The sequence below is a fragment of the Saccopteryx leptura genome, chromosome 6 (assembly GCF_036850995.1).
Source record: "Saccopteryx leptura isolate mSacLep1 chromosome 6, mSacLep1_pri_phased_curated, whole genome shotgun sequence".
Lineage (NCBI taxonomy): Eukaryota > Metazoa > Chordata > Mammalia > Chiroptera > Emballonuridae > Saccopteryx > Saccopteryx leptura.
Genome location: NC_089508.1, coordinates 108,378,771 through 108,393,464, shown reverse-complemented (window position 1 = coordinate 108,393,464; position 14,694 = coordinate 108,378,771). Strand labels below are relative to the sequence as shown.

General features: G+C 39.4%; 1 protein-coding gene across 4 annotated transcripts in view; it reads left to right on the top strand.

The window, feature by feature from the left end:
- The window catches only part of SLC25A21 (solute carrier family 25 member 21), a 531,270-nt gene that overhangs the window by 378,267 nt on the left and 138,309 nt on the right, over positions 1–14,694 (top strand). For 3 of the 4 annotated variants that reach the window (XM_066344492.1, XM_066344494.1, XM_066344495.1), the window contains exon 3: positions 12,739–12,822. The exons of the other annotated variant lie outside the window; for it this stretch is intronic. In XM_066344492.1, the coding sequence (XP_066200589.1) occupies positions 12,739–12,822 (84 nt within the window). The remainder of the gene's footprint in view (positions 1–12,738; positions 12,823–14,694) is intronic. 4 annotated transcript variants of the gene reach the window in all.

Genomic DNA, 14,694 nt, shown 5'->3' with positions numbered 1-14,694 from the left:
TCTTTCTCTTCCTGGCTTACTTCACTTAGCATAATAATTTCCAGGTCCATCCATGCTGTCTCAAAAGGTAAAATTTCCTTCATTTTTATGGTCATGTACTATTCCACTGGTATAAATGTACCACAGCTTTTTTATCCACTCGTCCATTGATGGACACTTGGGCTGTTTCCAGACCTTGGCTATTGTAAAAAATGCTGCAATAAACATGGCGGTGCATATCTTCTATTGAATTAATGTTTTGGGATTCTTAGGATATATTCTAGACCTGGGATAGCTGGGTCAAAAGGCAGTTCCATTTTTAATTTTTTGAGGAAACCCCATACAGTTCTCCACAGTAGCTGCACAAGCCTGCATTCCCACCAGCAGGGCAGGAGGGTTCCCTTTTCTCCACTCCCTCACCAGTACTTGTTGTTTGTTGATTTGTTAATGAGCGCCATTCTGACAGGTGTGAAGTGATATCTCATTGTGGTTTTAATTTGCATCTCTCTAATGATTAGTGACATTGAGCATTTTTTCATATGCCTATTGGCCATCTGTATGTCCTCTTTGGAGAACTATCTATTGAATCCTTTTGCCCATTTTTTAATTGGATTGTTTACCTTCCTGGTGTTGAGTTTTAGAAGTTCTTTATAAATTTTGGTTATTAATCCCTTATCAGACATATCAGAGAATATGTTCTCCCATTGTGTGGGTTGTCTTTTTATTTTGTTAGTGGTGTCTTTCACTGTGCAAAAGCTTTTTAGTTTGGTATAGTCCCATTTTTTAATTTTGTACTTTATTTCACTTGCCCAAAGAGATATATCGACAAAGATATTGCTATAAGAGATGTCTGAGACTCTACTATGTTTTCTTCCAGGATTTATAGGATTTTGCAACTTATATTTAAGTTTTTTATACACTTTGAATTTATTTTTATGAATGGTGTAAGTTGCTGGTCTAGTTTCATTTTATTGCATGCACCTGTCCAATTTTCCCAACACCTTTTGTTAAGGAGACTGTCTTTACTCCACTGTATACACTTGCCTCTTTTGACAAATATTAATTGACCATAAAGGAATGGGTTCATTTCTGGGTTCTCTATTCTGTTCCATTGATCTGTATGCCTGTTCTTATGCCAGTACCAGGCTGTTTTGAGTACAGTAGCCTTGTAGTATAATGATATCAGGAAGTGTGATACCTCCCACTTTCTTCTTCATTTTTAAGATTGCTGAGGCTATTTGGGTTCTTTTTTGGTTCCATACAAATTTTTGGAATATTTGTTTTAGATCTGTGAAGTATGCCATTGGTTTTTTAACAAGAATTGCTTTGGGTAGTATGGACTATTTAATGCTGTTAATTCTTCCCATTCATGAATATGGTATATCCTTTCACTTGTTTTTATCTTTGTTGATTTCCTTTTTCAGTGTCTTATAACTTTCTGAGTACAAGTCTTTTACCTCATTGGTTAAATTTATTCTTAGGTACTTTTTTTTTGTTGTTGTTGTTACAATAGTGAATGGGATTGTTTACTTAATTTCTCTGACATTTTATTATCGGTGTATAAAAATGCCACTCATTTCTGAATATTAATTTTATATTCTGCCACTTTGCTGAATTCATTTATCAGATCTAGTAGTTTTTTGGCTGAGACTTTAGGGTTTTCTATATACAATATCATATTGTCTGCAAATAATGATAGTTTTACTTCTTTTCCAATTTGGATGCCTTTTATTTCTTCTTCTTGTCTAATTGCTGTGGCTTGGACTTCCAGGACTATGTTGAATAAGAGGGTGAAAGGGGCTCCCCTGCCTTGTTCTTCATCTTAAGGGGATTGCTTTTAATTTTTATCCATTGAGTATGATGTTGGCTGTCGGTTTGTCATAGATGGCCTTTATCATGTTGAAGTATGTTCCCTGTATTCCCACTTTGCTGAGAGTTTTGATCATAAATGGGTGCTGGGTTTTATCAAATGGTTTTTATGTATCTCTTAGTAAAATTATGTGATTTTTATTCTTCATTTTGTTTATGTGATGAATCATATTTATTGATTTGTGAGCATTGTACCAGCCTTGCCTGCCTGGAAAAAATCTACTTTATCATGTTTTATAATCTTTTTAAAGTGTTGCTATATCCAATTTGCTAATATTTTGTTGAGAATTTTAGCATCTGTGTTAATCAAGGATATTGGTCTATAGTTTTTGTTCTTTGTAGTGTCTTTACCGAGTTTTGGAATTAGGATAATGCATGCCTCGTAAATGAGCTTGGAAGTCTTCCCTCCTCTTGAATTTTTTGGAATAGCTTGAAAAGGATAAATGTTAGTTCTTCTTTGAATGTTTGGTAAAATTTGCCTGTGAAGCCATCCAGTCCAGGACTTTTGTTTACTGGGAGTTTTTTGATAACTTTCAATTTCATTTGTTGTAATCAGTCTACTCAAGTTTTCTGAATCTTCCAGATTCAGTTTTTCCAGATTGTATGTTTCTAGGAAATTATTCATTCACCCTGTTTGTCCAATTTTTTGGCATATAGTTCTTCATAGTATTTTCTTATAATCCTTTGTATTTCTGTGATGTCAATTGTTACTTCTCCCTTTAATTTCTGATTTTATTTATTCGAGTCCTCTCTCTTTTTTTCTTGATGAGTCTGGTTAAAGAGTCATCAATTTTGTTTACCTTTTCAAAGAACCAGCTCTTAGTTTCATTGATCTTTTGTATTGTTTATTTGGCCTCTATGTCATTTATTTCTGATCTGATCTTTATTATTTCCTTCCTTTTACTTCCTCTGGGCTTTGTTGGTTATTCTTTCCTAGTTCTTTTAGGTGCAGGGTTAGATTGTTTATTTGAGATTTTTCTTGTTTCTTAAGTTGTGTCTGAAATACCATCAACTTCCTTCTCAGGACTACTTTCACTGTATCTCATAAATTTGAGGGTTTTATATGTTCATTTTCATTTGTTTTCAGGAAATTTTTATTTCTTCCTCGATCTCATTGTTAACCTATTTGTTATTTAATAACATGCTATTTAGCCTCCTAGTGTTTGAATGTTTTTCAGTTTTTTTATTGTAATTGATTTCTAGTCTGATGCCATTGTAGTTAGAGAAGATGGTTAATATGGTTTCAATCTTCTTAAATTTATTGAGACTTGTTTTCTGTCCTAACATGTGGTCTGTCTTAGAAAGTGTACCATGAACACTCGAAGAGAATGTAGATTCTGCTGCTTTGGGGTGAAATGTTTTTGAGATATCAATTAAATCCAGTTGATCTAGTGTGTCATTTAAGGCCACTGTTTCTTTGTTGATTTTCTGTCTGGAGGATCTATCCATTAATGTTAGTGAGGCATTAAAATCTCTTACTGTTATTGTATTGCTGTAGATCTCTCCCCTATGCCCTTATGTCCATCAAAATCTGCCATATATATATTTTTTTTTTATTTTTTTCCTGAGGTGAGAAGTGGGAAGGCAAGGCAGAGAGATGGACTCCTGCATGCACCTGACCGGGATCCACCTGGCATGCCCACCAGGGGACAATACTCTACCCATCTGGAGTGCTGCTCCATTGCAACCAGAACCATTCTAGCACCTGAGGTGGAGGCTATGGAGTCATCCTCAGCGCCCTGGCCAACTTTGCTCCAATGGAGCCTTGGCTGTGGGAGGGGAAGAGAGAGACAGAGAGAGAGGTGAGGGGGAAGGGTGGAGAAGCAGGTGGACGCTTCTCCTGTGTGCCCTGGTTGGGAATTGAACCTGGGACTTCCACACGCTGGGCAATGCTCTACCGCTGAGCCAACCAGCCAGGGCTGCTTTATATATAAATATTTAGGTGATTCTATATTAGGCACATAAGTATTTACAATGGTTATATCCTCCTGTTGGATTGCTCCCTTTATCATTATGTGGTGACCTTCTTGTCCCTTGCTATAGCCTTTGTTTTAAAAGGTGTTTTGTCAGATATAAGTATTGCTACCCCAGCTTTTTTTTTCCTTTTTAAATTTCCATTTGCATGGAATATTTTTTCCATCCATTTACTTTCAGTTTATGTGTATCTTTTGTTCTGATGTGGGTCACTCATAGACAGCATATATATGGGTCTTGCTTTCTTATCCATGCAGCTACCCTATGTCTTTTTATTGGAGCCAGAGGCAGATTAAGGTTGGTTGAGGTCCTGGGCACAGAACAAAATATTAGGTCCCTGGTCATTAGAAAAAAGTATAAAGTTGGGTTTTTGTGGGCCCCAGGGTGCACGCCCAGTGCACCTGCCATTAAATCTGCCTCTGATTGGAGCATTTAATTCATTTACATTTAAGGTTATAATTGATATATACTTATTTATTGCCATTTTATTCTTTAAACCTATAATCCTCTTTCTCTTTATTTCTTTTTTTTCTTTCCTCTTCTTATAGCAAGCCCTTTAACATTTCTTGCAGTACTGGGTTTGTGGTAATGAACTCCTGTATCCTTTTTTTCTGGCAGGTTCTTTATTTCTCCTTCAATTTTAAATTATAACTTTGCTGGATAGAATAGTCTTGGTTGTAGTTTCTTGTTTTGCATCACTTTGAATATTTCTTGCCAATCCCTTCTGGCCTGAAGTGTTTCTGTTGAGAAGTCATATGTCAGCCTTATGGGGCTTTTTTGTGGATAATTGCTTTTCTCTTGTAGCTTTTAATATTCTTTTTTTGTCTATAATCTTTGGCATTTTAATTATGATGTGTATTGGTGTAGGCATCTTTCAGTTTATCTTTCAGGATTCTCTGTACTTCTTGAACTTTTGTGACTTTTTCCTTCATCAATTTAGGGAAGTCTTTAGCTATGATTTTTTTAAACAAGTTCTCTGTCCCTTGTTCATACTCTTCTCCTTTAGGAATCTCTATAATGCAGATGTTGTTTTTCTTCATGTTGTCTCAGTGGTCTCTTAGAGTTCCCTCAGCCTTATTGAACCTCCTTTTTTTGCTGCTCTACTTCTGTGCTTACATTTACCTTGTTCTCTAAATTGCTGATTCAATCCTCTGCTTTATCCAACCTGTTGTTGATGCCTTCTAGTGCAATCTTTATTTCAGATATTGTATTTGCCATTCCTGGCTGGTTATTTTCTATGGTTTTAATGTCCTTTTTAATGCTTACTAAGTTCTCATTGTGATCATTCATTCTTACTCTAAGATCCTTGAGCATCCTAATCACCATTACTTTAAACTCTGTGTCTGATCATTTGGTTACTTTCATTTTATTTAATTCTTTTCCTGAGGATTTCTCTTGTTGATTCATGTCAACAAGATTTGGGTCATATTTCTTTGTCTGCTCATTTTGTCTATGTTATTAGCTCTGCTCTGACTCCCAAATTTATTGTTACATCTTTATGAGGAAGATGAACTCAGTGGTACTAACCTCCAAACTCCTTGATCTAGGAATGTTTCTTGAGGGTTATATTTACCCCCCTGTAGTATGTGAGTCTTGAATGCTGTTGGCCCTTTTATGGGTGGAATTAATCCCTCAGGCTGGCCGGCTTTAAAGGTCAACCCTGATCACATGTATTAGATGCAGTTCAGTGTCTCTCCTATGGAGTGTAGTTATTCTCTGCAGGGTCTGGTGCCTGCTGGACTCCTTCTTTGGGTGTGCTGTTTGTGTGGCTATTTGAGTCCACCGTAGATGTGGTATGCCACCCACTACTGGTTTTGTTGGTTCTGAGTCCCATTGGGTGTGGTTCAGGTACAAGTTGATGTCAGACATTGTTTGTAACCCACTGTGAGCTACCTGTCTTCAGCTACCCCTCTATTCACTGTTTGTATCTGTGTTTTCTGTGCCTGGATAGTGTGGGAGGGGAAAACCTGTGTATAAGGATCAGCTTCCTCCTGCTTAGAGCTGACAGAAACTCTGTGAAAGGGCCCAAGCTCCTTAAGATTTGCCTCCATTTTTTAGCTGCTACACCTCCTCTTGTAGCTGCCTGGTCTTCCCACAGAGTCTTCTGTAGAAAGACTGTAGTGTGGGCTCAGTCTGGCCTCACCCCACCAACCCCTCCACAGGTTACAAGCTTGGTAGGTTAGGGCAGCTGAGGTCTGGATTACATTGGTAATTGTAATCAGGGGTCTCTTGGTCAGTAGTTCAGTATGGGGAAAGTGGCCCCTACCTCAGAGCCTAATCCATCAGCCACTGCTGGATACTGCAACTCCATTTCTCCCCGGCGAGATGAGCAGCAGGTTCAGGTTGGGTGGGGCCTACAGTCCCCTCTGCAGAAGTTCTTTCAGCTGGGGAGCCCCTGGTCTTAGGGAGGAATATTGAGAGAGTCTTCCACTGTAGCTGATTGTGCCCCTCTGAAAGGTGGCTAAGCCCCTTGACCAGTCCCAACAGTAGGCTCCAAGGAACTCACACTTTGAATGTCTGTGCTCTAAGCCTCTCTCCCTTCCCTCTGTGGAAGTTAGCCCAGCGGGGCAGGATATTTGGCACTTGGCCTGGCTGATTGTGAAGTTCTACTTTGGCTAATGCATTGTGAGCTGCTATGCAGGAGTTGACAACAGAAAGCAGAATTCACCTCAGCTGGGTTTGCTGTCTAATGAGCTGTCCCTTTAGATATGCTGCTAGTGACGGTAGTTGGGTGCTACTCTGATGTTGTTCATAGCTAGTCACAGGAAGTGTTGCTTCTGGGTCTCTAAGGAGGGAACCCAGCACAGACCAGTGTAAGACACTGCCCGTGACTGGCCCTCAGCAACCTGTTTGGAGCTATAATCAAACCAGAGTTTGTGGCTGCCTCTACTGGGCTTAGGTTCACATGGAAGGGCAAAGCTACACATCAAAGCTGGCTTTTACCCACACCAGGCCTGAGGGAAGGTCAGCAAAAGGCCCAAGTATCCCTGAATCCACCCGCCTCCTGGTGCTCCTGTCTGCTGGCTGCTTGTTGAAGAGCTTGGCCACTGAAAAAATGCTGGTAGAGTCTAGATATTGGGGAAATTTAGGGATAAAGAAAGATGGCAGGTATGGCTCCCACCCCAGGGCCCCAGTTGTCAATCTGTCCTAAATTTTTTCAAACTTCAGTATTGTGTGGCCCCCAGGAGTCCAGGGGGTATGAGCTCTAAAACTAAACAATTTGGTCTGCCCACAGTCCAGACAGTTACTATGGAGTCTCCCTTGAGGTGGAAGCACCAATCATATTATTGGGAAAGTGAGAGGGAAAGCTCCGGCCTCGACACCAGACAACTGTGTCACTGTCATGCCCTGTGCTTCCTCACCAAGGCTGCTTACTTCTCAGTCTGACCCAGTCTCCATGATTGGGGCAGGAGAGACTCCTGAGGGTGGGGCAGTTGCTTCTCCCCAGGCTGATGCTGCATGGAGGGGACTGCTCCACCCAAGACAGAAGGCAACTGCAGTACTGGAGAGTGACTCAGCACCGGGGATCTGGTGGCCGTCCCGCACTGCATCTCTCCCCAAGTCTCCCAATTTCACACTCTTGTTGCAGCTCTAGTCTTCTCAGCCCTTCCTCACAAGAGCCCCAGGTAAGTGGCTATGAATGAAATTTTCTGTGCTGGCCCATTAAGATAGAGCCTGCATCTCCGAGAGCTCCATCTCTTTCTTGTGGGCAGGAACCTTGGCTCTTTTCACTGCCAAACTAGGCCCCTCTACAAGGTTCTGGGGCTCTAGGCTGGGGCACTGGCCTGTGGCAACCCTCCCCACAGTGAGATCCCTCCAGACCTTCCACCTGCTTGCTCCTGGAAGCCTGCAGCCCTTTCCTCGTTTCCGCCCTTCCTACCAGTCTCGGTGTGGCTTTTTCTGTAATCCTTGGTGATGGATTCCTCTTCATTTAGTCTGAAGTTGGTTTCTCAGGATGATTGTTCTTAAATTTAGTTATAACTCCAATTTGGTCCTGGGAGAAGACAAATGGAACGTCCATCCACCTACTCCCTTGCCATCTTGCATCCCCCTTTCCCTTGTGTTTTATTCTGACTGGATGTCAGACACTAAATGTTTCTTGAATGTTGTACTTCATTGTCCAATTTGTCAGTTTGGCAGCAATTTTTCCTTTTAATAAAGAAATTACTCAGATGGAGATTCCAGATATGTCTAAGCTGTTTTTATTAGGACAATGGAAAAGTCCAACCTTTTTTTCCAAATACAATCAAAAGTAGTAGGACTTTGCCTTGTAATTCTACAAAGAGTAGTATTATGTAACTAGAAAATTATCTCCCCAAAGCACAAGAGGGAATTTGTTAGCACAGAATACAGCTTGGAAGATGCTCATATAAAACTTCCCTCCAAAAGAGAAACCTTTTCAGCTGCTGAAATGTAGTAGAAAGGAGAAAGGAAGTAGCTGCTTTACATGAATGACCAAAATGCACTATAATTATATCAACTTGAAACAGATAAACTGATAACTCTGTGATCACAATAAGTCGTGAGTAGTGGAAATAAATACTGCATGTACTATCTCTGCAATGTGTAGACAAGCAGTGAGTGCAATGTACAATAGAAGAGGCAGCTGCCTGACCAGGTGGTGGTGCAGTGGATAGAGCGTCGGACTGGGATGTGGAGGACCCAGGTTCGAGACCCCAAGGTCGCCAGCTTGAGCGCAGGCTCATCTGGTTTGAGCAAAAGCTCACCAGCTTGAACCCAAGGTCGCTGGGTTCAACAAGGGGTTACTCGGTCTGCTGAAGGCCTGTGGTGAAGGCACGTATGAGAAAGCAAACAATGAACAACTAAGGTATCACAACGAAAAACTGATGATTGATGCTTCTCATCTCTCTCCGTTCCTGTCTGTCTGTCCCTGTCTATCCCTCTCTCTGACTCTCTCTCTGTCTCTGTAAAAAAAAAAAAAAAAAAAGAAGAGGCAGCTATTTTTGCCTTAGCCTATTTCATGGGACCTTCAGCTGCATAAGCAGTAGAGAATGGCAGGGAGGCCTTCCTGAGTAATTAGTATTTACCATGCCTGTCTTTCCTGTTGTACTGCTCAACAAGGCACTTGTGGACTCTCCTCATGTAATGCTATTTGGATGTTGTCACTCCTGTTTGTAACTGATATAGCATTATTCATCAGACAGTCAGCCTCTACATGGAACACTCCTCAAGGATTCCACTGACTGTCTTTGTTGCCGGTTCTAATGTGGATGGGTAAAGTTTAATCCCACTTATCTAGCCCAAAGAGATCCCTCCCTTTTTCCTTCTTCCCTCCAGTGTCTCTGCATCATACTGTTTTCTGTCGGCCACAGCCACTCATAGAGAGGAGATTGTCTCCAGTGAGAGTGATACTATTGTTTATTCAGTAACCATAAAAGTCATTGGCTGACATCAGATTCTGTTCACCAACATTATTCCTTGCATATAATAATCTATTGGCACCAAACTTATCTTAACTTTAAGCTTCTAAACAGTAGGATTATGTCTTATTTCTTCATAATGCCTCAAATAGTGGAGTGCCTAATACATAGTAAATGTTCAAGACCTCTTATCAGCTTAATAAATAGTGGTTTGGAAATACCATCTGTTGGATTCTGAAAAAAAGAAAGAAATTGCAACTAGTAAGTGAAGTGCTTAGACTTCCAATGGCCAGGTTAGAAAACTAGTTAATTATTAAATAACTACCCTCTGTATTTGTCTTTGTTTAAGCTGCCAGAAGACCCACCTTACCCACGCGTGCAGACAGCAGACGAGGCTGATGTCTTCGGCGCAGCGGGACAGTTCCCAGGCATTAGGTCCCCTTGCTGACTCTTTCACAGACCCTTCTAGGAGCAGAGTCACATAACTGAAACGGCCACACAGAGTTAGCTGAAGTGCTTCACTGAGGAACAGAAAAAAGACAACTGGCCTATATTTTATCCTGTAAATGCCCTCCTCTAACCCTCTCAGGTCAAGGAAGTAGCTCTGAGCCACTGAAAACCACCAGCAGACTGCCGTCATTCCTGTCCTGAGGCAAGCCTGGGAGGTTCCCACGGTGGGGGAGCTCTTCCTTCACTTGCTTGAAAGGACACTTTTTCCTCATGGGCTTTGTTTTTCTCCTCTCCTACCTGAAAAGCTGCCTCCTGGCTTGCTCTTTTGCCTCCGTAAATCCTACAGGACCAGCTCAAATCCCTTCTCCTTCCTGAAATCCTTCCTGGTCTCCTCAGGGAGCAGTAACTGCTCCTCTGACGAACACCTGGGCAATGTGGTGCTGTTGCTACTTGACATTTCAGCTGTTTTTCCCTTATATTATTAATTTTTTTCTCATCTATTTACTGTGCTTCTTGAGAGATAATGTCTTGGGCTTTTGAAAAACCTGTAACATATTATTTCATATGACAAATATTTTTAGAATACTTGTAACTTGGGAGAAAAGCATCTAGAAAGTATTTTGACTGAGGTAAATTAACTTAATAAGAATTATTATAGCTATTATGAGAAAAATCTATGAGCATATAACACTTTTATAATATATAAAACCATTTTAAATTATTTTCTTAAAAGAGTAGAGAACAATCTTGGACTTCCCAGCTAGAAATAAGAAAATGTTTCATACTCGGCAATGAACGTAGGTTACACACGTGCAAACAAAGAAACGGAGCTTGTGTTATCCCATCTACATGCATTAGTCCAGAAATACCAAACATGGTCCATCTACTTAACCATCAAACCTCGTTCTTGATTCTAGACAGAACTGCTTGCTGAGTCTTCTCGGCCAGTGATAATGCACACACCAAATGTATGTCTGGATTCACACTAGTTAAATGTTCTGGTCTAGGCCCTGGCCGGTTGGCTCAGTGGTAGAGCATCGGCCTGGCATGCAGGAGTCCTGGGTTCGATTCCCAGCCAGGGCCCACAGGAGAAGCACCCATCTGCTTCTCCACCCCTCCTGCTCTCCTTCCTCTCTGTCTCTTTCTTCCCCTCCCGCAGCTGAGGCTCCATTGGAGCAGAGTAGACCTGGGCGCTGGGGATGGCTCCATGGCCTCTGCCTCAGGCGCTAGAGTGGCTCTGGTCACAACAGAGCGATGCCCCAAATGGGCAGAGCATCGCCCCCTGGTGGGCATGCCGGGTGGATCCTGGTCAGGTGCATGCGGGAGTCTGTCTGACTGCCTCCCCGTTTCCAACTTCAGAAAAAAAAGTTCTGGTCTAGTATCTTCTGATAAGCTCCAATCAATTGAAGTTTCAGAGGTATGGTTTTTGCCTACAAACTAACCTTCTAAATACTATCATGCTAATACAGGTATAAGTTTGACACAGCCAGTATGAAGATGAATATTTATGACATTTGCAACTTTGACAATAGTAGATCTAGGGCTGTGTAGTATTACTTGCTGGATTGACGAGGCTCAAGAGGTGCCCGTGTTAAATGTATCATTTTTCAGGTTCATTCCTTTTGTTTCATTTTTTATTGCCGTCATACATATTCTGACACTATTATCTTCACTTCGACTATTGTATTGCTTTCAAGTTCTGCCCTCCATACTCTCATTCTAATACACCCACTCAAGCACTAAATACTTTTTAAGGATTTAAATGTGCCAAGCAGTCTGCTGGAAGACTTAGCTCCCGCATTTCAGAAAAGCTAGTCTCCTAAACAATCATATTCAACAATTCTCCACTTGACAAAATCAGATGTAAGCCAGCCTCTCTTTCCAATCTTATCATATACTGTTTCACTCATATGCCCTACCACTTCAAAGTAAATCATTCACTGTCTTCTGTGATATATGTGTCAGTTTTCAGCATAATTCCCCAGGGCCTAGAACTACAGAATAAATCACTCTTAGAGGTAGAAGTCATGTTCCTATCGTAAATCTAACAATCTGAGGGAAAAAAAGTATCTCAATGTAGGCAACATTAGAGGTGCTTTTGAAAATTATTTTTTAAATGCTTGGTAAAATTGTAGAGGCAGTACGGACAGGAATAGGGCCTTCATTCAAAATTGGAACAAGGAAGTTAAACACGCAGAGTAGGTGGAATAAAGAAATTCAAATACAGAGAACAACTGGGGTGTCGGGAAATGAGAGCACTTTTCCTAAATCTCTTTAGAAACAAACCCCAGGGTAAAGGCTATATAAAAGTAAAGTGAGGAAATTAAGACCCTCACACTGAAAACTTCCACATTTTGAAGGATAGAGTTCCAAGATGTATGATCATACCCAAAGAGAAGAAGGAAAAAGAATTTAGCATTTTAAATGGACACATTTGTATTGAGCACCAACTGTATGCAGAGCATTGTACTTCCGCGTAAAGACCCAGGTAGACTGAACTACCCACAGCGACCATCTCTGCTCCTTCATGAAGCAGTGAGAGTAAACTGCATCACAATACAGTGCCAACTCTTGCTCTAGCACAGGCTTGGGTTCACCAGGATGAACTCCAAATTTACAATCAGGATCAGAGTGAGGCTACAATCGCTGCTCTGTATTCTTAACCTGTGTGTTAAATTACCATCAAAGAGCACTAATTAAGATACGAAATAGAGCTACTTATTTGTTTCATATGCATCTTCAGATTTCTGAGTTATACATTAAGACAATCTGTGACATCTGTGTATGCTTTTCACAAAAGAAAAAAGCATAAATGCCTCAGGGTGCATCTGTCTGGCAAAGAAACAGATGGAAGAAAAAAACCTGTTTTACAGTTTCTATTAAAGTACAGTGAAATATAATAATTTTAAAGGTTACAAAATAAGGTAAAGGCTATATAAAAATACATCAATAAATTCTATGACAAAAACGAGAGAATATTTTGGATTAATCTGAACAGGCTGAGTTTCCTAAGACTTTGAAAAATGAGAAAAACCATTTGGCAAAATCCTTAACGTGTAATTTTTTTTGTTTGGTTTTGTTTTAGGTTCCAGATTCAGCGATGTTCAACTGATCCAAACAGTTATAAAAGTTTAGGAGACAGCTTTCGAACAATTTTCCGAACGGAAGGGTATGTATGGTTTTAAGCATATGTTGATAGAGAGATTTAAATATATTATTATATAACATGTTTTTTATTTTGAATTGATTCCTTTCTTATTAGGGGGAAATGTTTAAAGGGCTGCCTTTCTAGATTTTTAAGTTGTTCCTGATAATGTAATTGAAAATTAAATATGTATACAATAAAACTTATCATAAAAATGATATTAATAGTCAGTTTGATAACTAGAGGACAATTTCTGTTTCTTTTTAGAGTTCTCAGTAACTGGGATTATGTAAACATCATAGTTCCTTATTTTGATTCTAAACTATACTGCCCAAATGTGTTCCTTGTTTGCATTATGGTTCATGAATATTCAATGAAAACTGATTTATGTCAGAAATTGATGTGTCAAATTCATTATCCTATTAGATGAACAAATAAATAGAACATTTTGGTTTATAAGCAAAACTTGTCTTTGATGCATAGATTCAGTTAAAGACTTTAGCATAATCAACCAAAGAATATTAGATTTGCTTTTCGAAGTTGTTTTCATAAGAATTGGTTGAAAATAATTATACAAAAATGATAATGATAACAATAGTGATAATTAGTGTATTTAGCCTCATCATGTACTAGGAATCCTTATAACTCTATGGGTTCAGTTCTATTAAAAGCCATCCCAGGTGGACCGATAAAGAAACCAAGACTCAGAGAAGTTTATAATTTTTATATATCTGGTGACCGTGGAGCTGGGACTCAAGTCTAGGTCTGTTTGACTAGAATTTGAGTTTTCATCTTTTCACATCCTCTCAAACACTGGACTTTGTCAACCATTATTTGGTGTATCTTCCACTCACATCTATCTCTTATTCCTAATATAATAGGTAAAAAATGAAAAAGTTTTAATAATATTCCTTTGAAGTAATTTAATTTCTTTTATGAATTGCTTATTTGTGTCCTTTATCCATTTCTCTTAGGTTATATATTTTTTAATGATTTGTAGGAGCTCAGTATATTGTTATAGGTGCTAATCTTTTGACTTTGGAATGCAAATATTTTTCATAACTTGTCATTTGTCTTATAACTACAGTGTCCTACACCTTTCAGACATTTGTATTTTTTGAAGATTGTAATTTTGTGACTATATTTGTCTGTCTTTCTTTGTGATATCTTGATGTTACTTTTTTAAAATTTTATTTAGAAAACTAAATTTAACAGAATGACATTGATCAAGAAGAGTAGCTAGGTTTCACATAAACATTTCTATAGCATTTGAACTGTTGATTATGTTGTGTACCCATCACCCAAAGTCAGTTCATTTTCCGACAACTTATATCTGTCCCTCTTTACACCTTTCACCCCACCCCTCCCCCATCTCTCCCCTATATTCCCCTCCCCACCCCCACCCCCCGGTACTTTTAAAAAGGCAACCATCCACTAACCCCAAGATTATAAACACTTTTTTTTGGTACTTTCTACATTTAAATCTTTATATAAGAATTTTTTTTTTCATGTGAAGTGTGGTAGATAAGAATTAAATTTTATTTTCAAGTGATTAAATTGTCCAGACTCCAGTTGTTGAAAAGAATCCAAACTTTTCTCATTAAATGGAAATGCTAGCTTATTTCACATATTAAACTTTCATGTATGTCATCGAATTTTTCTATTCTGTTTCTCCATTTCCTGTTCTATCTCATTAACTTATCTATCTCTATCATACTATTTTCATTATTTTATCTTTGGAGTATTTTGGGAATATGTAAAAATATGGCCTACAGTATAAGTGTAAATTCTTTATCCCTGTGTACAGAGCCCTTCTAATACAGCCGTCTCTTCTTCTTCAGGCTCATCCACACATCTGCTCTAGGAATAGCAAACGGTTCAGCCCCTGGTCTCTCA